At 40.0% G+C, this 23,883-nt stretch overlaps 2 protein-coding genes across 3 annotated transcripts; one reads left to right on the forward strand and one right to left on the reverse strand.

Annotated features, from left to right (window-relative positions):
* Positions 1-185: 185 nt before the first annotated feature.
* Positions 186-8,391, reverse strand: Karybeta3 (karyopherin beta 3). The gene is made up of 13 exons (XM_065477198.1): positions 8,247-8,391; positions 7,746-7,895; positions 7,455-7,681; positions 7,071-7,398; positions 6,798-7,009; positions 4,634-4,865; positions 4,311-4,574; positions 4,038-4,256; positions 2,832-3,434; positions 2,639-2,779; positions 2,370-2,519; positions 1,939-2,309; positions 186-969 (listed from the first exon to the last, which is right to left on the reverse strand). Exons 1-13 carry the CDS (start codon positions 8,325-8,327, stop codon positions 648-650), a joined length of 3,300 nt encoding a protein of 1,099 aa, XP_065333270.1. The 5' UTR covers positions 8,328-8,391; the 3' UTR covers positions 186-647.
* A 1,579-nt stretch (positions 8,392-9,970) lies between these two features.
* On the forward strand, positions 9,971-23,823 carry Cad96Cb (protocadherin Fat 4-like Cad96Ca). Of its 2 annotated transcripts, none has more exons than XM_065477206.1 (18): positions 9,971-10,173; positions 13,231-13,366; positions 19,854-19,940; positions 20,004-20,134; positions 20,559-20,627; positions 20,689-20,781; positions 20,842-20,949; positions 21,011-21,112; positions 21,168-21,384; positions 21,439-21,548; positions 21,602-21,781; positions 21,842-21,988; positions 22,039-22,232; positions 22,282-22,396; positions 22,452-22,612; positions 22,667-22,782; positions 22,880-23,040; positions 23,576-23,823. In XM_065477206.1, exons 2-18 carry the CDS (start codon positions 13,303-13,305, stop codon positions 23,648-23,650), a joined length of 2,130 nt encoding a protein of 709 aa, XP_065333278.1. In that variant the 5' UTR covers positions 9,971-10,173; positions 13,231-13,302; the 3' UTR covers positions 23,651-23,823. The 2 variants fall into 2 exon arrangements, with proteins under 2 accessions (XP_065333278.1, XP_065333277.1); XM_065477205.1 differs by having other exon boundaries at positions 9,972-10,173; positions 22,667-22,824.
* The last annotated feature ends 60 nt before the right edge of the window (positions 23,824-23,883 follow it).

Genomic DNA, 23,883 nt, shown 5'->3' on the forward strand with positions numbered 1-23,883 from the left:
CTGGCCATGAGCCAGAATGGAGCGAGGGCTCAGAATATTCAACACCGACCACACCACAAGATCCTCTGACCAATCGCCGCTGGTTGATTCAAGGTGTAAGCAGCGGTGCCTGCGTTTAAGTTTCAAGGCTGCTGAGAGGTTGCATGGGTGAAAAAGGAAATAGAAGGAAATAAAACTGCGGTGGATTGTTTACCATCTTCTCCTATTATCGCATCAGTGTAGTAATCGCAGCATGCCGTTACAAAAAGGAATACAAATGATAATGAGGATAGTGCTAATATTCAAGGTCTTTGTCGAAAAACTGTGCTCCAGGCTTAATCTGTGTTACAATAATAATTAACAGTAAGTTTCCAATTGGCGCTCTTGCCTAACGTAAGTTGTAATTAAATTAGCGCCTGTCAACTTCGAGTTACATTAGGATAAAAAATTGCAATCATATTGTTCATGCACACGTCAATCACTTGCTGCTAAAATTCATCACCATGATCTCTAATAGGAATAGAGACGCTAAGAACCTGGCTCTGGTTTGAGACATGATAAGAGCATTTTTGAATGGGTTAAAATGGAAATAAACAGACTAAATTATTTTACATGTTTCCATCTCTCTTTTGCTCCACTGGATCAATGCATAAATAAACTGGGGGTGGTCAATTGGCTGCTGGGGTGCTCATAAACGTGTGTAAGGCTTGCTGCTGCTCTAGCGTGAGTTGTCCAACACAGGCCTCAAAAATTGTTCCGTTAGCCTGCGACTGGATGTGCTTCAAGAGGCGCACCATTCTCTGGGCGACCTCGGTTGTAGGATCGAGGGCTTCTTTGGCAAACGCCTCTGCCATTACGGCGATGATGCGAGCCACATTTGAGTTGTTATTTCCCAGCACCGCCTGGTTGTTGGACTCCATCAAGTCGCACAGGAATCCGTATATGTGGGGAGCTTCATCAATGTCCTCCCACACTGGCAGCCACGACAGCCTGCAGGAAAAGGAAGTTTTTAGAAGAGGGCAGTCAAGATATCAATTAGAAATAAACATTCTTGACCCACTGGTTCCTAAGATTAGGGCGAAATTTGCTGGAGGAGTTGCCGTAGTGTTCCTATGAAAAACCCTAACATATTGGCTCAAAATTCCAAAAATTGCCTATATTACAAGGGGCTCAAGTTTGCGGTTTCTAGAAAAGGTGATTTTTATTAACCTTTGTCTCATTTGAGGTACAAAATAAATTTGATGTCAAAAGTAAACTAAATTTAACGCCAAGCAACTTGCCCATGGCGACCAACTTTGCAGGTCAAAAATCAACGTTAACTGGTCGAATTTTTCTGAAAAATCTGACACCCTATAGTACATAGAATTTCGAAAATCCAACATAGCCAAAACGGGGCTCTTACACGTGAAAGTTGACAAACATCTTTCTTGCACACTGAAAATAATTAATTTTGTTTGATAGGGAATTTTGGTGCAAATTTCGAGGGAATTTCCCCTTGCCATTTTTTATTTTAATTAAATAGGTCAGAAATCGGCGTTCATAGAGTCGTTTTATGTTTTTCGCCACAAGAAACTCAATTTCATAAATTCGTTGTAATACCAACAGTTTACCACCCCCCCCCCCCACCCACCCCTATATTTTGAACAATCATTCAGTGGAATTAGAAGGCATTTCAAGCCGTTATAAATGATTTCAATTTTGACAGTAAAAATAAATCAGCATGTTAATAAGTGACTCCTGATTGTAAGGTTATCAACGGATTACCAATAGCAGATATTATGTCAGGATTTTGATTAAATCAGCTGAGAAAAGCAAAATGCTAGCTCAGGGACATCTGGGGGGGGGGGACTTTTAAGATAAAACTTATTGTTAGATGATGAAATACTGAGACTCAAGTGGCTCAGATTGATAATCTTATGTCCAATTTTTTGGTGTATTTGGTGTTAAAAAATAGCCTACCAGTGGGGGATGACTTCATCCTTGTTGATGTTGGCTGGACTGTACTTGAGAATCTTGGTGACCGCAGATATCGCATTTTCTGTGGCATTATTATTCTCGACACTGCGAGATTCAGGCGCACTGATGACCTTAATAAGCTTGGCAAGTGCCTCTGTGCAAGCAACAGAGTAGGCTGGTCCACCGTACTGGCCCATCACGCCACAGCCGTAGACAGCTGCCTGGCGCACCTCAGCCGAACCGTCCTCAGTATAAGTAAGCAACTGTTGCAGGAAAAATTGCTGGTACCGAACGCTGGCGGGTCCGCAAAATTCGATAAGGTCGTCAAAGACGCACAAGGCCCACTGTCTGTCTGACCACGTCATGCCATCACCCTGTTTAAGAAAACGGTTTAATGAAGATCCGGACAGTTTTAATTTCTTTAATGATTTTACCAGCATTTTTGTGTAGTGGCCAACAATTTGGTCAAAGAATGGGAAGAAGAGTTCCTTGTACGTGCTGAATAAAGCGTGTATCACATCTGACACCTTGCTGAGCAGGTAAACATCTTCTGTGTCCTCGTCAACGAGTTGTTCTTCGACAACCTAACAAAATATTATTTGATGTAAAAACCAGAATTTAAATCAATAATTCACTAAACAAGTCCCAATTAAATCATTTATTCTAAGGCAAACTTAAGAAGAGTAGCTTGAAAGATAATTACTTCATCATAGTCCTCGTCCTTTCTCTTTTCCTGCCTGTCTTCAGCATGTGTGAAGTGCTCCTTCAAGAGCTTGTCCAATATTCTAATTAATTCGGTCATAGTGGCCTCAGTCAAACAGCCTTCGCCGAGTGTTTCGATGCACTGCAAAATTTGCCTTACAATTTTGTTGGAAAACAATTTATAAGGAACGTACCTTGGATAAAGAGAACATCAACTCGCTAAGAACTTCATTTTCAGGCTCGGTGTCAATGGCCTTCAGCAGTTCTGGACAAATGTACGACCACATCCCTTGCAAGAACTCAGGACCTTTGATTTTGGCGCACTCAAGCAGGTAAGGCAGGGACTCTGCTGCAGCACTTCGGACTCCGTCATGGAAGTAGAACTTGAGCAGCGGTACCATTAGTTTGACGACCTCCTCGGAGTACGGGGAGAAGCCCTCGTTCAATTCACGCGCGTAGCACACAAGCATTTCGCAGGCAGACGCTTTGTCCTCAAGCCCAGCGGTGCGTATGCCGAAGTTCTGCTGTTCTCCCAAAGAAACGAACTGCCAGTCGACGTCATTTTCGAACCCGGTCATGTCGTCATTGTCAAAGACAGCCACCTCGGGCTTCATGGAGGCAGTTTTCAGCACAGGGCCCATCACCATCGGCAAGTACTGCACAAAGTCCTTGCCAAGGATTCTGCACATGCGCGCCCAAGCAGAAATCAGGTAGGATGTCTGAGGGTCGTCTTCAGGCAACTCTTCGGTCTGGGTTTTCAGCAGCAAGTTCATGATCTCATTCGCGTCCATGCGGAACTGCAATTTGAAATTACACAATGAGAAACCACTTACTTCTTTGAATTAATAAATTAATGCACACAAAAATTTCGCTATTTCACTCTAAAACATTCAAACTTTAATAATAAACTAAAAAATTACTCAAATTTAAAAAAAATGCAAATGAAAAATAGATAGCTGTCTAAATAGGCATCTTTTGGAAAACGTTTTATATGTTCTAATTTCATCACTCAAGATAATCTCAACTTTTTTAGTTCCAAGGGACTGGTTTTACAGATTTTCTAGGAAACAGCCTCGCATTTTTAATCAGGCTTGCTTCTTTTAAGACCTCTATGGCATCTTGATAACATACTAATAAAACCAATCCAAGAAAAATTACAGAGTACATGAAATCTCCCGTGGAAAGCCCTCAAAGTGATCCATGCCATTCATTTGATTTGACAACTTAGTATCTTCATGAAAAATAATTGTTGGCTGGGTGTTAGGTGGCTTGGAAATAGTTCCAAAGCCCTTTTCGCAACCCGCCTTGTAATCTTTCCCAATCGTATAACTGCAAGCTACCAAATAAAGTACAAGCAGCAAAGTATTGGGATAAAAAACTGGCTAAGAAGCCATACACACCTTCTCAGTGCCAACAGCCAATCCAATGAGGCTGACGCACTCAATAGTTTTGCCTCTCAAAAGCTTCAGTTCAGTGGATGTAGCGTTCTCAATAATATACTTCAAGCAAGGCATAAGTCGGTCGTAATAAGCCACAAACTGTTCTTCTGACGTGTCAGCCACAGATGCGATAGTTGTGACAACTTGCTCCAGCACCAGCTTTGTGCCCTTTTCAACTAACTGTTTTAGGAAAAAGAATTAGTACGGAAATTACTAGGTTTAATTCTAATTTACCTCTTTGAACTTGGCGCTGAGAATAGCCTCCAGTTTGCCCATGATGGCATCCAGGTACTGCGTTAAAATGCCTTTGGGACAGTCTTCGCTGAAATTGACCAAGGCAGCACCTGCATGTGCCTGCACGCGGGGATTGGCGTTGTCATCCAAGACCATCAGCAGACCAGGAACAACTTTGTCATGGAATTTCTTCTCAAAACTGGGCGCAAAGTCCGTGGCCATTTGACCGACAGCGTTGCATGAGGCGTAGCGCACTCTTGGGTGCTGAACAAATAGGAAATATAAATGACAACTTTAAACATATTTCAACAAGTGCAACTTACCGGATCTTGCAAATAAGTAAGGACTCCTTCCATGATCTGAGGCAACATTGATTCCATCTGCTTGTGGCATCCTTCACCGACTGCAGAAATCGCCATGAGGGCCGCGTGCCTGTACTTCCAATCGTTGTTTGCCAGCATTGGAGGGATGTTTTGAATGATGTGCGGCAGCATGGTTTTGCCGCCAAGACCACACGCAAGTCTGTCCAGGGCGGATTCGGCAACAACGGAGTTGCTGAAAACGAGGGGAATTTCAATTGTACGTGCGTTAAACACTACAAGATTCGCGTATCTTTTATTTTTAAAAATAAGAACATTCCAGCATTGCAAAAACCCTGAAGTTTTTGAGAAAATGCAGAGCACTGAACTTAAATTTTTTTTTCTCTCCCCAATATCTTGCAAGCATTATTATGCACATACATTTCTAATAATTTGTTAGTTAGGCGGGGTGCGAAAAGAGTGGGATCTATTTTCAATCCACCTAACACCCAGCCAATAATTATTTTTTCATTAAGATATTAAGCTCTCACTCTTCGAATGAATGGCATGAATCACTTTCTGGTGTTTTCACAAGAGATTTGATGTCTTAATTTAGTGTATTACCAGGATGCCATAGAGGTGTTAAAATGGGCAAGTCGGATGAAAAAAGCGAGGCCGTTTCCCAGAAAATCTGGGAAATCAGTCTCTTAGAGCTTACAAAAACGGAATTATCTTCTTTTTTTGCTCTTTTTATCCCTGTCCGAGGACCGGAGGACCAGGAAGGGCGCGCACTGCACTAGCACGAATGCTGAAACCCGGGTCCCAATAACACCGCGAACGGATAACATGGGCGCACCAAGCCGCACAGGGACCCAGCCTACCGAAGGACCACTTGCCTCCGCACCAAGGACTGCATTGAAACGCTAGACATTTGTCCCGTGAAGCCAAATCACGCATGCTGGAAAGGTGCAAACCAGCAATGAGATTATGAACTTGCTGCTGAAAACCCAGACAAAAGAGTTGCCTAAAGACGACCCTCAGGCATTCTACCCGACTTTGACAAAAGAAATAAGTGGACAGGAAAGTCAGGTGATATTGAGGGCAGGAGAAGCGTTTTAAAATTGTAACACTACAGGGAAAGGGAAGCGTATTTTTTCACCTATTATCGCTGATTTAGACTCAAAGTGATTTTGTTGCAGATCAGCAGAGCAACTATGCTCCACACCTCCCCGCATTCAGAACACAACAGATAAATCAAAACATTTTTTTTTGCTCTTTTTATCCCTGTCCGAGGACCGGTAAGGGCGAGCACTGCGCTAGCTAGAATGCTGAAACCCGGGTCCCAATAACATTGCGAACGGATAACATGCGCGCACTAGGCCGCACAGGGACCCAGCCCACTGAAGGGGCACTTGCCACTTTTTTGAAACGCTAGACATTCGTCCCGTGAAGCCAAATCACGCATGCTGGAAAGGTGCAAACCAGCAAGTAGCGAGATAACAGAGGGAAATGAAGATTTAGTACTATTGCTTGGAAAAATTGGATCTTGCTTAAAAAATCGTGAATAATTTGAAACAATCTGATTAATTTTTTGAAACTCATTACTCAGCTTCTTTAAGACTTTTTAATGAGTCCAAAAACCATTGAAAATGGTAGCGAAAGGACAGTAACTGCCACACTTTAAGTATTCCTTAGTTTTGTTTACTTGCTTTGGCCCACGCCCCTAACGATTATGACCGCCTGGGTTTAATAAAGAATCTTTTAAAGCCAAATGCAATTCTAAATATAAATCACTTTCCTTGATGAAATTATGTATCTCAATACAATTAATTCAATTTTCGAAGAAGAGCATCAAGGAAAAGGCAGACGAGTAGTCAATTTTTCAAATATTTCACCATTCATTCCATGCAGCAAAGATTTCCAATTATATTTTTAAGGTTTGTGAATCGCAATTGCAGGGGAAACTCTGTCTTAGAACCGAATGTGAGTCATTTGTTTCCAGTAATTTCATAATAAAACCTTAACCAATATCAAGGCTACAAAATTGTTTTTTTCATTCCAATGAATAGTTATTTTGAAATTAAATTGATAATTTAGAAATCGTTTTAATTATCAACAAGTATGATGCTCTCCCAAATGTCACAAGTTGTTGTTGTGACCAAACAATTTTTACTAGGTCAAAAATTACCTGTCATTGTCGTCATCTAAAATCTCATCCGCAACACTCCATTCAAGGTCTTCATCCAAGTCTGTCATCATGAGCAGAACTTGCGGAACAAGCACTGGTATGTATTTTCCTCCAACCTTTCTGAGCATCGCAGGCGCGGTTTCAGACAAGGTGACAATCACTTCAAGAGCTAGGTGTCTCCAAGCATCTTCTGCATTTGTGTCCGCAACCACCTAATTTAAAAAAAAAAATACTAGCTTAGTCAAACTTCAGATCAGAGGTAAAATATTTTACCTTCATGCTGATTTCTACAATGGGCTCCAGCTGAGAGCGAAGGAATTTAGGAGTGTTTTCTGCCAATTCGATCAAGCATTTGAGCAAGGTGTCATCGTCAGCTTTCTGTATGTTTTCAACCAGAGTGGCCATCATGTGTGGCAGCAGGGTTTCCATATGTTTTAGAATTGGCATTTCTTTATCATGGATGAGAACGAACGCAGACGCAGCTCGGAAAGCCTCAAACCTGACTGAGTAGTTTGGTGTGTCCAACAAGGACTGTTGGAGCATCTGCTTAATAAGGTCCAAATAATTTGCTTGCTGGTTGCCAAAGACACCAGGAACCAAACTGGAATCACAGTAGGAATAAAATATTGTCTTTAAGTCACGCGTTCAATGGCCTACGTAAACATTCGTAGCGCGCTCTCCTTAAGTGCTGGTATTGGTGAGTTAGCACACTCGAAAAGGAACCTGAGGAAATCTGGCCACTGGTTGTTTCCATCTTCATCAACCATATTCCTGGCAACCTCAGCCACGACATCGCAGACCTTCCTACGCAGGCCATCAGGCTGGTCCCTCTGCACTAAAAGCAGGATCTGCTCCTTCAGCTGCCCTTGCTGCTCAGGCGTCAGCTGTTGGTGAAAAATAAAATCGTTCACATTGGACAAGGGTCAAGAGGCTAGCTGTGAAAGTCACCTTGGGGTAGAAGTCCATGAACTCAGAGGCGAAGAGCCGGCGTAGGAGGACGGCGGCCATCTGCCGCATTTCCTCGCTGAGGGCATCATTCAGGGTGGAATTGAGCAGAAGCGTCACCCTGGACTCAATCGGCACGTTGTTGTACGTTTCCTGTGCGAACACGAGGGTAGAGCAATGAATCACGCTGTTTGAAATGCGCCGCACGCACATGCAGCGCACGCCGTCGTCCGACCCGGACACGCGAGTCAATGACCAGGGTCAAGGTGGCGTCAAGAATTTGAATCACGGCCTCTCATTCATGCAGTTCGTGGTTCGGGGGTGCGGGGGCTGTGTAAGGACTAGCAAAGGGTCGCCCATGCTGTCAGACCGACCACACCATGTTGGTCATGCCGACGTGTATGTACGCCCATTTTAAACGTTGGATTGCCGATGAAAGAAAAGGTTACCGGTCTCGGTTATGGTCGAAAATTCGAGTGCGGTTATCAAATTTGCTAAACATACCTCGGCCTGTGAGCGTAGCTCATTATCTGTGCTGAGAAGTGAAGTTAAAAGCTGACAAAATTGCTCTTGCCCGTCAGCCATGTTGCTAACTCGCTCGGTCGCTCGCACGCAGCAAAAGCTCAAAGACCGCGAATGAGGAAGGAGTCGCCTGCCGCTGCTCAACTATTTTCCTTTTCTTTTTGAGTAATAGCTTGCCCGCGATAACGTGATTTGTTTTGCTACCGTATGATGGCACTGCTTTGATAGGAATTTGATATTTTTCGTCACAGAAGAAAAATTGAGCGATAGAAAATTTATTATTACATACCTTTATTATTTGTAAAATATTTATTTGGTAACAATCGCAATTTTGAAAATCTAAAACAATTTGTTCTGTTAATAAAATGTACTGTTAACAATAAAAGGCTTAAAGAGGAATGATACACTGCAAAAGCCTGGAAAATGCTTTGTTGCCAATGCATATTAAACTCATCCCTTAGGATTCAGTTAAAGCCTGAATTGACCTAAAAGGAGCACTGTATTTGTTCGAGAAAATTGGCTGGAAAGTTACCGTGCTTTTCAAATGGTAATGGCTGTCTCCTTACTTGAAATCCGATTTAATTTCAAAACCAAGAGTTTCCCCAATTAAGTGGCATACACCGTTGAACAGATCTCGACGAGAGGAACCGGAATATGCCAAGAAAATATGTTCGAGCACTGTAAATTTTGGAGAAAATTGGCAAAATTTATATTTTTATTGTAGGGAGTTCCTTTTTTATTATTATTGCAAATTGTTGAACAAATTGTTTATCGATCAATTGATTATGGCATCCAATAATTCAAATAAATTTCAATTGTTGCCCACAGTATCATTCCACTTTAAAAGATATGCATCTCCACTATGACCTCTCTCAGTATCTCATCTCCATGTGGTGCAGTTTATAAAATAATCTGACGTTCTTTGGATTCGTCTCGAACAAATTTGATCTCCTAAATCGAGGTCCTAAAAGCCACACACCTCTGTTAATTTTGGTTTCTAATTAAAATTTTGGAAATTGAGCTCAGGAATTTGGAATTTTTCAAAAAAAAATGTGCTTATAACTTGTCCATATATTACACAACATGTATGTGTGAACTAGTGATGCTATTTTTTTGTTTGCGAGAAATGATAACCACTTCAAACCTGAAAAAAAAACGATTTTTTTACCCTTTTTAGTTTTGAAGATTTGCCAACTCCAAATCTCGGATTCTAACTTTCTAACCATCAAAATTTCTAAAACTGTAAACCATTGGACTCGTCTCAACCTCCTCTGAATTTCTTGAAAAATATTAGACAAATCGAGAAAATAATGCAAGCAGTGTCTTTTTTGTGAAGAAATTTTTGGTTTGTAGCAAATTATATGAGGAAACGATTTGTCTGTTTTAAAGAGCTGTGTATGATGCTAAAAATATTCATGCAATCAAAATAGATTAAGACACCGTAGCAAAAAATTCCGGATTTTCATCCTCTTCACTTTCAAACGTTTAAACAGATAAAGCAATTAAAAAAATAGGAAGCACCACAATGAAAAGCGGCAAGGTAGGAGTAATTTGGCATGCAAGGTCCAGAAACGAGAAGCAGGTGCGTTCCCCATGGCTGCCTCCGGCAGGCCCGCCGCCCCTTCCGCCGCCTCCACGCTTGGTTGCTGCACCCCTCCCCCAACGCCGGTCTCTTGCCTCTTTCTTGCTGCTGCCGACGCACGCCGCCTCACCGAAAGCATCGCGTTTCTTTCTGCAGAGACTCCAGTCCAGCAAAGTGTGTATTGGTGATCAAAAGGAGCCGCTCACTCTCTGTGCTGAAAGTGATTCGCCTTAGCTGCTTCCCGAGCTGCTAGCAAATTATCGCTGCTTCTTGACTACCCGTATTTTGTTTGCTCCCAAACAAAAGGGTTTGCCGGTGATTCAACGCGTAAGTAATTAATGAAAACTGCAAATTCACAGGGAACCTTGGATAATATTTTTGTTTTAATGGTAGCGTATTTTAAAAATTGTTTAATTCAAATGCAAAAGGTTTATCTGTGAAAGATTTAAAAGTTCTGTAATAATCTAATAAAATAGGGTAAATCATGTAAAAGTTTTACATTTTTGGAAATTTTAATCGAAAAGTATTAGTAAAAAGGTCCAAATTTTGTAGCGTTACAAAATTTTGATCTAGATAGTTTAATTAAATTTGTAAATAAAACGGTCTTTTGCTGGAATTGTTTATTTATATTTTTATTTTTGAAATAAATACACCATGGGAAAAACATAATTCAATTAAATCAACTCCACAGAGTATTTTTAACACACAAATATAAGTAAAATAAACTTCTACAAACTGCAGGGTAGAATCAAAACATTTTGTGCGTGTCTACTCTGAATAATACCACTTAACTTTTCTGGTTGACGCTCCGTTTGCCTTTGCGTGGATGATAATCTGGTTGAAAATCGCGGAAAGACAGACGCATTGCGTGAGGAGTCTATTGTGCGTTTAATTTAATACTGTCGTGAGGGAGCGGGACAATGACGTGTTGTTCACAATTAAAGCGTGAATCACGGTGAAACATAAAAAAGACAAAATTTTACTCCACAATACACTGTTGCGTCTTTTCCGTTTTTTCATCTTTTCTTGACCTATTTTTTCAGGCCGAATAATATCCCACTTGCCATTTTTTTTCAATTAATCTCCCGCTACCTACTACATTAAATCTTCCTCAGCCTCAGATGTTTGTTTGAAATACTCATTTTTGAAGAAATTAACCTCTTGGAATGGAAAGTGTAAGATTTAAATGTGTGAATGTTGATTGCGTTGAAGATTGCAATCGCATCACAATGAAAGGAGGTGCAAAATAATCTTAGAAGACCATCTCCAGTTTGTCAACTTTCTAAAAGAAAAAAGGCTGAATTGTGTCCCAGGATCATTTCTGCCTTTTGTCAACTTATTTCTCCTCACTTGTAGACAAGAATGCGCAATAGTAGTAAATTCTCAGCAGTTAAAACAATAATTGTGATATAATTGTCAGCTCTTTCAACACAAACGTACAAGAAATTTAGTAATAAAACTAAATTTGACGTCTAGCACGTTTGTATTTACCCTTTTTTGTGCGAATGCAGTTTTTTTTAGATCCGATCCTTATAAAGATTTTTTTGCAAAATTCGAATGTTAATTACCTTCTCTGCAAACAACCGCATGTCTCTCGAACATGTGGTTTCCATACCTTTTACCATTTTCTTTTGAAACAAAATATCATGTGCGGTACTTTAAGATCTTTACGCGTTCCTATACTTTGGCAGTGCGAGTTTCTTAAATTTATTTTAATGATTAAAAAAGCAGTACGAAAGTAATAATTTTCATTACATTGCATGAGAAAAATCTCGCTCGCAAAAGGGAATGGCGCCGTGAAATTTGAACTTATTCAATATGTTAAATAATAATCATTTGACTACAATCAGATCTATTAAAACGATGAGACGAATGCAAACTGACGAAATTGCAACTTACCCAGCTATTTAAGCGCTCGGAAGGACAAGAAATTTTGTTATAGTAGTTCATCGAGCGTAAAATCTGTTGCACACAGTGACGGAGAAATCGAAATCTATAGAGGCTTGAAAAAGGTGGAAATTCACGTGAGAACGGAAAATGCATCCCAGCAGGAACCCCAGCGTTCATAAAAACACCCCTCATTCAAATTGCCGGCCAAACGAGGGGGAACGCTAATGCGTGGTGGAGCGGCTGGCTATCAAATAAGTCGCGACGCATATTAATTTCCGATTTTCAAAGTGGGGTCCTCCCACAACACGGGCGTGTTTTGTTAGCTTTGCGCTGTACAACTCAATAGCAGTGTAAATAAAAATTCGAATCGCCGAAAGCAATGGAGCACAAATTCGCGTTCACTTTTTGCGTGCGAGGGAAAGGGTTTGAATATTTAATGCGAAGGAAATGTTTACCATCGCGATCGTGCTTAATTCCGAGAGTAAAGCGAGACTCCTGTTATTCGCTTCGGGCCTTGAGGGATCTTAATTTATGAAAACAAGCGTATTGAATTTAAATTAACAAGGTTGCTTTCGGGACGAATACGAAGAACGCACTTGGTCTTCTTCTCTCATTACCCACGCTAGTCACTTCCTACATCCACTCATTGCCAATTACATCAAACTTGCACGCTGCAGCAAAAATGAGTCAAGTCGTCGTGTTGCCGGGCTGCCTTTCCACGATTGCAAGTCGCACATTTTGTCACGCGCTGAAAGACAATGGTTCCGAGCTGGTTCCGACTTCACAGCTTCACGCTTTTCCTCTGCTTGAATTTTTCTCAATTCAAAGGGTTATTATCCAATGCTTGTTCTGAAGTTGCACATTTGGTCATTACGATATGGAATAAAAAGCGCGAGAACTCTCTTGTTAACAGATTTTGTGTTATGCAGATTGAATTGCGAAAAAAATAAAAACTAGTGATTTTAACAGAAATTAAAAAAAGGTATTCTGGTTTTCCAAGTAACTAAAACAATAATTTACAGTTTATATTGACAAAAGAGATCATATATTTGCCATTTTAGCCTTAGATTTAGTGTCTCATTTTATTCATTAAAACTTTAAACAATGGTAATTATTTAATCATCATCGGCTTCGATAAAAATGATTTAGCTTAAAAGTAATTTAAATTAATGACAAAACGAAATTAATTTTTCTTATTATCCTGGATGCAAATATTTTGGGTTGATCTAGATTGAATTTTTGCTTCAGGGAGCGATCAGAACGATTGAGAATGATCTTTTAAGTAGTAGAGAGTAGCTTAAAAATTTTAATGGTCCATCAAGCACAATAAAATATGAAACTTGACAATAAATATATTTTTTTCCTGCTGGTTTTGCTTGTAACAAAATCCGGAAGAATGCCCACAAATAAAAATTTTCACTGAAATAAAATGAATTTTCTTTTTCAAATAAAAAATAAAAAATGTTCGTTCAATTTATACTGGTATTGTTCCAGATTGGCCACTCTTTCCACGATGACGTGAGTGTCCGTTGAGAGCTGCGGTCGACGCGCTGGTGAAAAATCGCAATGCAGAGTATTTCGTTACTGTGGTATCTGCTGCACGTTCTAGTTCACCTGGCCAACTCACAAGGTAAGCTGATACCACTTGGTTGGTGCAATCGAGGCCTCCCTATCCCTTGACTTGCCCGATAGTGTGATAGTTTCATTCAAAATGCCCTGCTCTTAGGAAAGTGCAATACTCTTTACTTCGCGATCGGATTATTTGTTTCTCAACGAGAAATTCGATATGCATGCAGAGTTGCGATGATCTAACTGTAAATCCGGCTTCAGAGGAAATTATATTATTGTTGTTCTCTGGGGGTTTTCAAACCGCACTTTGCGCGTTTTAATGCAAAATTTTCTGCATGATCGCCAGCGTGAAAAAGGAACCCGCTGAGAACTCTCACAAATATTTGTCTGAATTTGTTTTGGTTGCATATTGCAGAGATTTTTGAACCTAGTCTCTTTCACACGCTCGCTGAAATGGAAAACTGTTAATTGGACGTTGACACTACCGTTGTAGAATTTAGTTTTTTTGCAGGAAGAGCGAATCCTCCTTCTCTGTCAACTGAATATTAATTTCATACGTCCCAGAATCAGCTGAAGAGCAGCTTGCTGGCTATGGCGGCGCGGCGTGAAAGTTGTTTTTGTGTGTGCTTCAGTAATTATGTGGCGTACAAAGCCAGAGTGCTGGAAACAATATGCAAAAGAGAGCTGCCTCGATACAAATGAAACCCGCGAAGAGCATGTAATTCTACGAATTTCTCTCAGCAACTTAATGTATCGAATTATTCAGTGCGCAGAAGGTTGATTTAATCACGAAACGCTGCTGGCCATTGTATATTATTTGCAGTTTGAGTTCAAACTGAAACAGTGTCAATCGCATCGTCTCGGATAAAATTGATCAATCAAACCGCGAGTGGCACGCTCTCGGTCGGATTAAGGTCGTGTTTCCCACAAATTACACAAGTGGTGCAAAAAGAACAGTAGACGACTTTTTGCTTCGATTTTCTCTGTCTATTTCACTCACTCGCATAGACCTTTTCGTTCCGCCAATGTTGCGAAGTCGTTCTGGAACGCATTATTTGCATCTGATCGCCTTGAAATTAGCACACAATGAGTGGCACAGCCCAGAAAATTTGCTTTTAGGAAAGGATCAATATATAAATTCAAATTATTTTCTGACTTAAATCAAGGACCAGAGAGAGGGACGCTTTGTCTATCCTGCGTTGTATGAACTTAATTACATTTTTCTTGAGGAATTCTAATGAGGTCCTTTTTAATAATACATGAAATGTCGGACTTTTGTACTTCCTCAATTTGATGTACAAAAAATAAACTTATAATCAGTTTTATTTATTTTTCATTAGAACAAATTTTCACTTGAGTTTGCTGAAATCAACAAGGATGTCTTTGTTATTCATTTACCTCTCAAGAATTTTTTTATTAGCTTTCAAACAGCGCATGTGCTGCTTAATTCATTTTATTATTAAGCTTTAGCTTTTAGCATGTGCAAGTCTGTAAAATCCAAACCGCAATACAAGATGCAAACAAAATAATTCAGGAAGGCGCTAATTATTTCTACACGCTCGGAAAAGTGCATTTCTAGAAATCCTCCATTGGATTTATTGTATAAATGATTACATTAACAAGTTTCACGCTCTGCAGATGAAAACCTAAAGAAATAAAAAATACAGCAAGACTTCTTGCTTTTCCTGATTACCATCGGTTGCAATTATTTGCAACAGTTCATCCGCGCACGCAGCTGACGATCTTAATTCGCAAGTCACTCTGGAATCTTTCACTTTCACCATCTTTATATCGCGTCCAATTTGAGCGGAATTTGAGTGAAACAAAAGGCTCGGGGCAGATCTGAAAAGCAAAAAGTGACGCCGCGAAGGTGAGAGTACAGGAAACCACCTTTCTATTAGTGAAGAAGATTAAGTACCTGGCGCACTAATTCACCGTAATGACTGTCGGAAAGTGAATATTAACCAGAGAGAACCTCGACCGCTACGCCTATTAAAAGAGCCAATTTGCAGCTGCTCCATGAAATTTTGATACCGATTATTAGCCTAGATCGGCGTGATTAATCACTGTGAATTTCCTTTTCGCGAAAACCGTGAGACGCGTGATCCACGCCACAGCAGCTCGATTGATATCATTGACCTCTCTTCTTCTGAAGAATGCCTTTTGTATTTCGAATCGAGCCGAACACACAGAATTGAACGAGCATCCCGAATGGGCGCATGCATAATGAAGTCTGCTCGAGGAAAGACAAAGGAGTCAGTTACAAAACAGAGGAGCGCGGCAGTGTGTGCTCCAGGGACTCAAATGCATGTGTGCACGGCACGGGTCACAGCCTGATGGCGAGACGGTCATGCAGCCGCACAGCACCCAAAACTTCCAACACACTGCGGCTTTATTCCTTCAATTCGTATAGGTGCACCTTCCAAAGTCTTTGTTATAAGCGCGTCAACCAAACGGAATCTTCATTTAGAAATGAAGTCTGAACTAATTAGTTTTTCACCAGATGTCATAATTGATTTGAGACTTTCCAAAAAGTTAGGAGTTGTTTTTTTTCTGAATTCTGGACGAAATAAGAGAGATCTATATATGCTTTTGTTTTTTAATAAATCTAAAGAATTTTGAAAAGTTATTAATAATTTTATAAATTATTATGCTAATCGAAGAAGCCGCACATTACAAGGAATATTAAGTTGTTTTTAAATAAAACCAAACAGCGTAATTCCTCGTTTTTTTCTATTTTACTATCAGGTGGAAAAAATAGCTCCCATGAAATAGAGCTTCAGATTTTAAGCCAAAATAGTTGGAATATAAATTATTGATGCTCTCGGTAACGAGTTCTAAATGAATAAACAAAGACCGATAATTGCTCTAGCCTATTATTTTAGCAAATCCGGATAATCTTGGAAATTTCCTGACAGTAATTAAAATTAATTAAAAACTTAATTTGCTAATGAATGTGATCATTTAGAAAATCCCACTTAATCAAATATGCACGTGTGAAATCTACTGATTCTGTTTGGAAATGCAGCAACTCATTCATTGTTTGCTAATTGATATAAAATAACAGAGGTGCACCACGAGTTGTACCGCTTGTAAAATTACACGTTGTTTGATTTTTCGGCTCTCGTCGTCTAATTAAATCATAAAAGACGCGTGCGTCCGTGCAATTTATCGCTCGCCTCGCTTCTTTTCTCCGCAACCGTTTTAAAACGCTGCCTTTTGCTGCACTATTTGCTACGTTTTGCGGCTGGAGCTGTGCACGCACTCTCAAAAACTAAAGCGCATCATTGCTAAAAAATTAAGACGGAGAAGTTTCTTTCCATTTTTATAACAGTGCCAGGGGACTTTGATGAACAAAAGAAACATCATCAGTTGGGAATTGTAGGAACTAAGTAAATTGCACTCTCGCTAATTACATTCTTGGTTTGTGTGAAAAATCCGAGTAATTTCTTTCGGTACAGAAAATGAGTGTTTTCTCGGTGAAATTTAGAAAACAGATTCTACACCGATGTATATGAAAGCAAAACAAAAAGTAAATCAATCGAACTCATTTTCTCGAATATATGCTTTCCTTTTTGATTCCGTTCCTAAAGAGCTAACGAATGGTGATAATTGATTGTCCGCACAGCGCACAATGCTCATTTAAATCTGATGAACAGCTCGAGATGTGCACAAAGCGAGTCTTTTATGGTTTTCAACCGAAATAGGCCAATGTCGACCAAAGAGGCGAGGGATTCACTCTCGCTGCTAATAGCATAATTGTGGGAACGAGCGGAGGTATTTACCCTGCATTATCAACGTCTCATCTATAAAACACTAAGCAAGTGAATCTCATTCTTTGTGAATCACGAGTTCAAGGCTTCCAGCAGCTAGGCTATTAATGCTTGACGCATAGCTGACGAATCATCATATTTATTTTGCTAACACTTCCTTAAGTTTAAGCAGATAACCAATAAAATACAAATTTCGTTGAAAATTGCAAAAATATTTACTGACGAACCTTGGGAGACACAAGCTGCTAAATAAATTGCAAATAAACTTTACTCCATGTCCAATAAGGAGCAAAATTTATGTATTTTTAAAGCATGAGCCAAATAAAAATATTAAGATAAGTTCAAGGTCGATCAAAATTTGAAGAGAAGCTTTTTTAATTTTCATAATATAATTTATAAAAAGTAAAGCTTCAATAAATTGAATTGCTCCTCTAGCTGTGATTATAGCAATAGAATTTGCAATTTAATATGATTTAATTCCTTTTTTACGATAGTTATAAAATTCCATTTTGTCATTTTCAAAAAGAACTCGATTTAAAAAATCTGAATTTACTCCCAGACTTTCTCATGCAACACTAAGAAAGCTGACTGATGAGGGTTCAGAATACCCGAAACTGTCTGAACTAATCAGGGTGCAGGCATCAAAAGAAAAAAATTAAAACTTATCGGTTTATTCCGGGTTTGTTCAGAAAATTAAATTTTTCTCCAGATTTTTAATAATATCACACATTGGTTTATGTGCTGCATGAGAAAGACTTCCCCCAGTAATTGCGAGTAAATATACAGATTTATTTTGTAAAATTTAATATTTATGAAATTTTCCAACGGTGATTAGCTCGGAGTTAGGCAAAAACTTGGCTGCAAGTGCGTTAAACCTTTGAAAAGCAGGTGTGTCTCGCTTGTCGGTTGGTTTGTTCCGCTTGCATTTCCTGAAACTCGGCCGCGCAGACGGCGCTGAAAAATAATGTGTATTTCACGGCGAGCTTGCACACGCGGGAGTAGAAGTGATTTTCCTTCTTTGCACGGCGCTGCACAAGCCAGCTCGCGACGCAAACAGGAAGCATGGTTCGTAATTTTACATAGAGCCGAGTTTGATTCATTTGATTTAACGAACGCCCTCCTTTTGCTTCCCTTTTGCCTGATGTGCAGTGATGAAATATCCACGTCTATTATAAAGTGTGGCTCTTACCTTCCGCGAGCGAGCTGACGTAATGCCCGCGAGTTCCGACTCAAATCCCGCGGCCGGTCTATCTCACAGGCACACTTATTTTATCAGCTTATTAAGTTTCATAACTCGGCCAGATAAATGCTTTCCAGGTTTTCTTGTAAATCCAACTAACCTATTTGAGGATTCAGTGTGACTGCAGGTTGGATAACTTGTGATTAGGAATATAGGGAAAGCTAACCTTTAATTACTAGCTAAACAAAAGCATTATTCGAATAATAATATGGGTGTTTCCACAAGAGATTTTACATGGCCTGCAATTCTAAAACGTTTTTGAGCACCGCGCCGTCCTTATTTTTGATGAGATATTAGAGGTGTCGAAAGTACCAAGTTGTAATGCACTTTTCTGGAAAATCGGGGTGAAATCTGTACAAACAGGCTGCTCACAAAAATAAGGATATCTCGTGTTTGAGTGATGTAAGAATATATTTGTGCTAGAAAGTGCCCATTGAAGCAGCCTGCCAATTTTAAATTAAAACCATATTTTTGGAAATATTCCAGTTTGAGTATTTTTTCATTTGATTTTTCATTTTTAAAGACATTAAAATAAATAAATAAACTAAATAAGTGTAGCATAATATGAAATGTTGCCCCAAGTGTGTGTAACATGCCTAGAAATTTTTAGCATGGTGAAACTTGCATGTAGTTTTCGAGAAACAAAGGGTCAAAGGTTGAAAAACGGGTTGTTCCTAGTTTTTGTGAAACAGTGAGAAAATCAAAAATTTTATCGTAAAACACCATCAGAACAGACAAAATCGAACCCTAGCGTCAGGGTAGCCCTCTAGCGATCGATGTCATTCAATTCCTAATTTTTGTGGCCATTTAACCGACACCTGTGCGCTTTGTATTGATTCGATTTTTACAAGATCTGAATCTGATTGTGAGCACGCAATAATCGAGAGCTCAGAAAATATTCAATTCTACTCTTTTGACGCCTTTATGGTGCCCATAATTTCGCTCCAGATTTTCTAATAAGAATTTATCTCATATTTTAGGTTTTGAAAATTGGAATTTAAAACTCTTTCAAGTAAATCAGATTAAAATATTTGCTTTTGAATATTTTAATCCCTTCTCACAACCAGTGGTATGCATAACGCGAGCTTTGTTAGTTTTAATTAAGCTCCAACTTTTATCACAATGTCAGCACGCACGGTTCAGGGCTCATAGGTCCATGTATTTAATGCTGTTAAGAGATGAATATGAATATAACTGCTCTTTCAAGACAAAGAAGAGCATCATTACGCCCCAGCTCAGCCGTGAACAGAGTAATTTGCATCCAGAGAGCATACGGTTTGACTGGAAACCAAACTGTATATATGATTGCTTCCAAAATCACAGCATGAACTCCAGAAAAAATACCCATTTCCTGTCACAAATACGCAAATAAGTCATTCCTTATCAAACAAATGGGTTCTTTTTGCAACACCATTCTTTAGGATTAATTAAATTTGTCATGCTTGATGTAACACACAGTGCACGCGCACGCTTTTTGCTCTGCACATTCTTCACGGAACTGATCGAGTCTTCACTCACGCTTCCTATGTTCACAGGACTGGACAACAGGTGCTACTTGCAGACGGGCGGCTCGGCTGAGAGCTTTTTCGTCTCGGAAGACTCCCCCGTGGGCTCAGTCGTAGGTGAGTGCGATTAGCAAAGTGCGCTCGAGTGTCACGCGCTAACGCTTCACTTCTGGTTCACAGGCTCGGTCAGGGTGTTTGGCGACCCTAGTGAGCGAGGCGACATTTCCCTGCGGCTCAAAGAGACTGACTCACCGGTGCAGATTGCGCCGGGCACAAACAATCTCACGCTCACCAGGCAACTCGATAAGGAGGTGAGAAGGACAAATATACATCCGTCACTCAATAAATGAAACGAAATTAATTGAGTGTGCCATTGAAGGATTTGTCATCGAAAAAAATCAGATATTCTTTGTTGAAAATTTAGTCTTTTTATTTATGTCCAACTAGTTCAAGGCACAAACTCGCGCTTTGTTTTCGAAATAAGGCAATGAAATATATTTCCATAAATTTGTTTTTATTGTGTACCTGAGTTTTCCTGTAAATTTTAAGTAGATCTTTTAGAAAAAAATATAAACTTCAAAATCGCATGAGCTAAAAATAAATAACTATTCTCTCCTGGACAAATCGAAAGCATGCAACGTGCTCGACACGAGTGCTTCGCTAGTTGCGTTTCTTTTTCTGTCACGTTCGCCGCCGCTACAAAAACACTGTTATTACTTTAGTTTCACTTTCTAGGGAATTGAAGGACCCTCTTCCGTCTACGTGAACGTGGTATGCGATCGAAAGAGAGCACCAGGCGATCCAGTAAGTTGAAGGTTTACTCCTTTTCCGGGCGGAAATTTACCCTATTATTTTGTAATTACAGAGTTTTGTGATCCCTGTCAACATTAGAGTATCTGATGCCAACGACAATGCACCTCAATTTATTAATGCACCATATGTTTTGAATATATCTGAAGTGAGTACCTTTTTGCAGGCGATAAAATTATATTTTATTAATTAAATCTTGTCCTTTAAGGTTACAGTGGTTGGTACGAGAGTAATGCAAGGCATCAGGGCCGTTGACGTTGACCAAGAAGGACCCTATTCTACAGTGCAATATTCCGTTGTTCAAGGACCACACTCGGTAAAATTTTCAAATTCAAATTTATTGTATGCTCATTGTAAGCAAATTTATTTTTTATCAGGATTATTTTGTTTTTGTCAACGGATTGGAGGGAACACTGGTTTTGAGGAAAGGACTTGACTACGAAAACCTTACTAATTTCACTGTAACATTGCGGGCCCAGGTTATAAAATGAGATTTATTCGGCTAAAGAGTCGATAACGAAACTTCTGCTATAGGACCAAGGCAATCCTCCTCAAGTAACAGACACGGCTCTGTTTGTAAATGTGATCGACGCTGACGACCAAAATCCACGCTTTTACGATGACCGATACATGGCTGTTGTTCCGGACAGGCCTCTTCAGGGAACCGAACTTCAGTTGCATCCAAGAGACATAAAAGCTTTCGATCAAGACGTTGGAATAAATGCTACAATCCTTTATTCCTTCAATGGAGGTTAGTCTGCATCAAAATTTGATTTATATAATTTGTAACTCCTTGTGTTTCCAGTAACTGGGGACTACAGATTTTTCGAAATCGACCAAACGTCGGGAAAGGTAACCTTGCGAAGGCACATAAATGATGATGACATTTTACAACCCGCGACCCTTGTCGTCAGAGTAAATTAACGACGAAATTCAGCAAATTGTTTTAGCTAACGATTTATCTATAGGCTTCCCAGCATGACAACCCTGACAGGTACTCCCTGGCCACCCTGACCGTGGCCCGCGTTGGCACCAGGGGTGCAGAAATGCTAACATTTTTGCAGAAGGAATACACGGCTAGTGTTCTTGAAAGTCTGCCTGTTGGAAATGTAATTGTGACGTTGCTAACGTCCAGACCAGGAGACAAAGTATAGCTTCAGCGATTGTTTACGGACTCTCATAAAATAAAAATGATTTGATCATTTTAGAAAGTGCGATTGTGGGTAGAAGAGCGTGGAAAATCTGTTGGAAATTTTGACGTCTCAGCCAACGGCGACGTCACTCTTTTGAAGCCTCTGGATTACGAACTGAGACAAAAATACACGTTTTTGGTGCACGCCACCGACGGAATAATGGTTTGGAGACCCTGAATTACAAGTAGACGCCTTCAATGCCATTTGTTTAGAATTCGTCGGCGAGAGTGGAGTTGCGCGTGCTGAATGTGAACGACTGGGATCCACGCTTCAGATATCCGCAGTACGACTTCCGCATCAGCGGGCGCCAATTACCGGTCACCAACGCTTTAGTGGGGACCCTGGAGGTCGCTGATGGCGACTTGGGAGATAAGATCAGCCTTGAGCTGAGAGGTCCATCAGCCAGGTATGCAATTTAATTGCTTTTAAATTTTTCAAATTTATTATTGCCGCAGGGCGTTTAACATCAACGACCAAGGTGAAATTCGGCTGATTCGGCCGGAACTTCTTAACTCAAGCACGGCTCACTTGGTGGCGATTGCAATGGATAGTGGCCAACCCCCTAGACAGGTAGTTTAAAGTGAACATGGCAATCAATTGAGCGGCCTGATAAATATTTTCATAGGCGTCCGTTCCGATCACAGTCAGTTTTCCCGAGGCGATCGGACTCAGAGGCGCAATAGAAGAGCCAAACAGCAGACCGGCCCTTTTAGCCACGGTCTTAGGGTCCCTTTTGGGACTTTTAGGCCTTGTAGTTTTCCTTCTCCTCATCTACATTTATAAACAGTAATTGCCCATGGGAAATAATAAAAATAGAAGATTTTAAACCTTTTGATGCAGCAAGAGCAAGACCAAGAGTAACCGAATTGACGAGGACGGCAGGGATAAACTACCCTCCAAGATGGACAACCCTCTTTTTGGAGGGACGCAGTTTTTGACAGCAGGCAGCAGACTAGGTGCCAATGACCTTCCCACTCTATACACGGCCACTGTCAAAAGTGACTTTTGACCTACGGAAACGAAAATATAAATATATAACTATACTCATTTTAGGAGGTCTTAATGGAGCAAGCATGATGTCGAGACAAGTAGCTCCGGCGCCGCCAAAGGTGTCTTGGCCCAAAGGGTCCATCCCCAGGCGCGTGAAGAAACTCAGCTGGGACGACGAGAACCATTCCACCAGCACCGTCAGCCCCACGCCGAATGGACGAAGGGTATAAAATTATAAAATTATCTGCTAAAAGATAATTAGAGATGACTTAACTGTTTGAAAGTTGAAACTTTATTTGTCTCGACATGATGTTTTGTTTCTAACTGAGGTACTATTCATGAAATGTAAATTTATTTTACATTGGCTACTGCCATAGAGTGGCTAAAAATGACAATTGTAAATTGTATTAAAATCATAATTTCAGGGAAATTAATAGTGTCTTTCAGGACAAAGAGTGAATGAGAGCACCCTTGATACGTAGACTAGGTTGGCGCATTCTCTTCTCGTGTGTGTCTAGAAAAAAATTCATTTTGAAGTAAATGACAATCATAAAATATTAAAAAAAAATACAAAAATTGTTATAGCATAAAATTACTTTATTTATAACAAGAAAATTTATAATCTCACGAATACGTCGCCAGTAAAAACCGGGACATGTCAAAACAAATTAAGTTTTAACTTTCAAACAACGAGAGCAAGTCATAGCTAGTGCTGTCCTCAAAGTGCCTTAACGATAAATTTATTGCTTCGAATCGCAGACGGAACTGGATCCTGACGTGAGCGTTACACCGCTGAGCAACCACAATGAACCGAGTCTGACGGTCTATTTTTAAACGACGTCTACGTCCATGCACACCGCGCGCAACGAAACCCATGAGAATGTACTACCATTGTGATTTGTTCAATGATCTTTTTCAATTTTGTATAGAATAAAATGAATTTTGTAAATACGATACGAATTTTGTAAGTTGATTTAAGATTAAATAATCTAGAACGTGAACAAAAATCGGAGAGTAATTTCAATTTCCTCCTCCTCCTCGAAGGAAAGTGAAATGAATGGGTGTTC

This window comes from Cloeon dipterum, chromosome 2 (assembly GCF_949628265.1).
Source record: "Cloeon dipterum chromosome 2, ieCloDipt1.1, whole genome shotgun sequence".
Classification (NCBI taxonomy): Eukaryota; Metazoa; Arthropoda; class Insecta; order Ephemeroptera; family Baetidae; genus Cloeon; species Cloeon dipterum.

Coding starts and splice junctions, on each gene's coding strand:
- Karybeta3 (XM_065477198.1), bottom strand. CDS start 8,327: ATGGCTGACGGGCAAGAGCAATTTTGTCAGCTTTTAACTTCACTTCTC. Junction 7,010..7,070: donor TTGTAGAAATCAGCATGAAG/GTAAAATATTTT, acceptor TTTTTAAATTAG/GTGGTTGCGGACACAAATGC. Junction 4,257..4,310: donor TCAGCGCCAAGTTCAAAGAG/GTAAATTAGAAT, acceptor TTCCTAAAACAG/TTAGTTGAAAAGGGCACAAA.
- Cad96Cb (XM_065477205.1), top strand. CDS start 13,303: ATGCAGAGTATTTCGTTACTGTGGTATCTGCTGCACGTTCTAGTTCAC. Junction 20,135..20,558: donor CCAGGCAACTCGATAAGGAG/GTGAGAAGGACA, acceptor TTCACTTTCTAG/GGAATTGAAGGACCCTCTTC. Junction 21,385..21,438: donor CCTTTATTCCTTCAATGGAG/GTTAGTCTGCAT, acceptor TTGTGTTTCCAG/TAACTGGGGACTACAGATTT.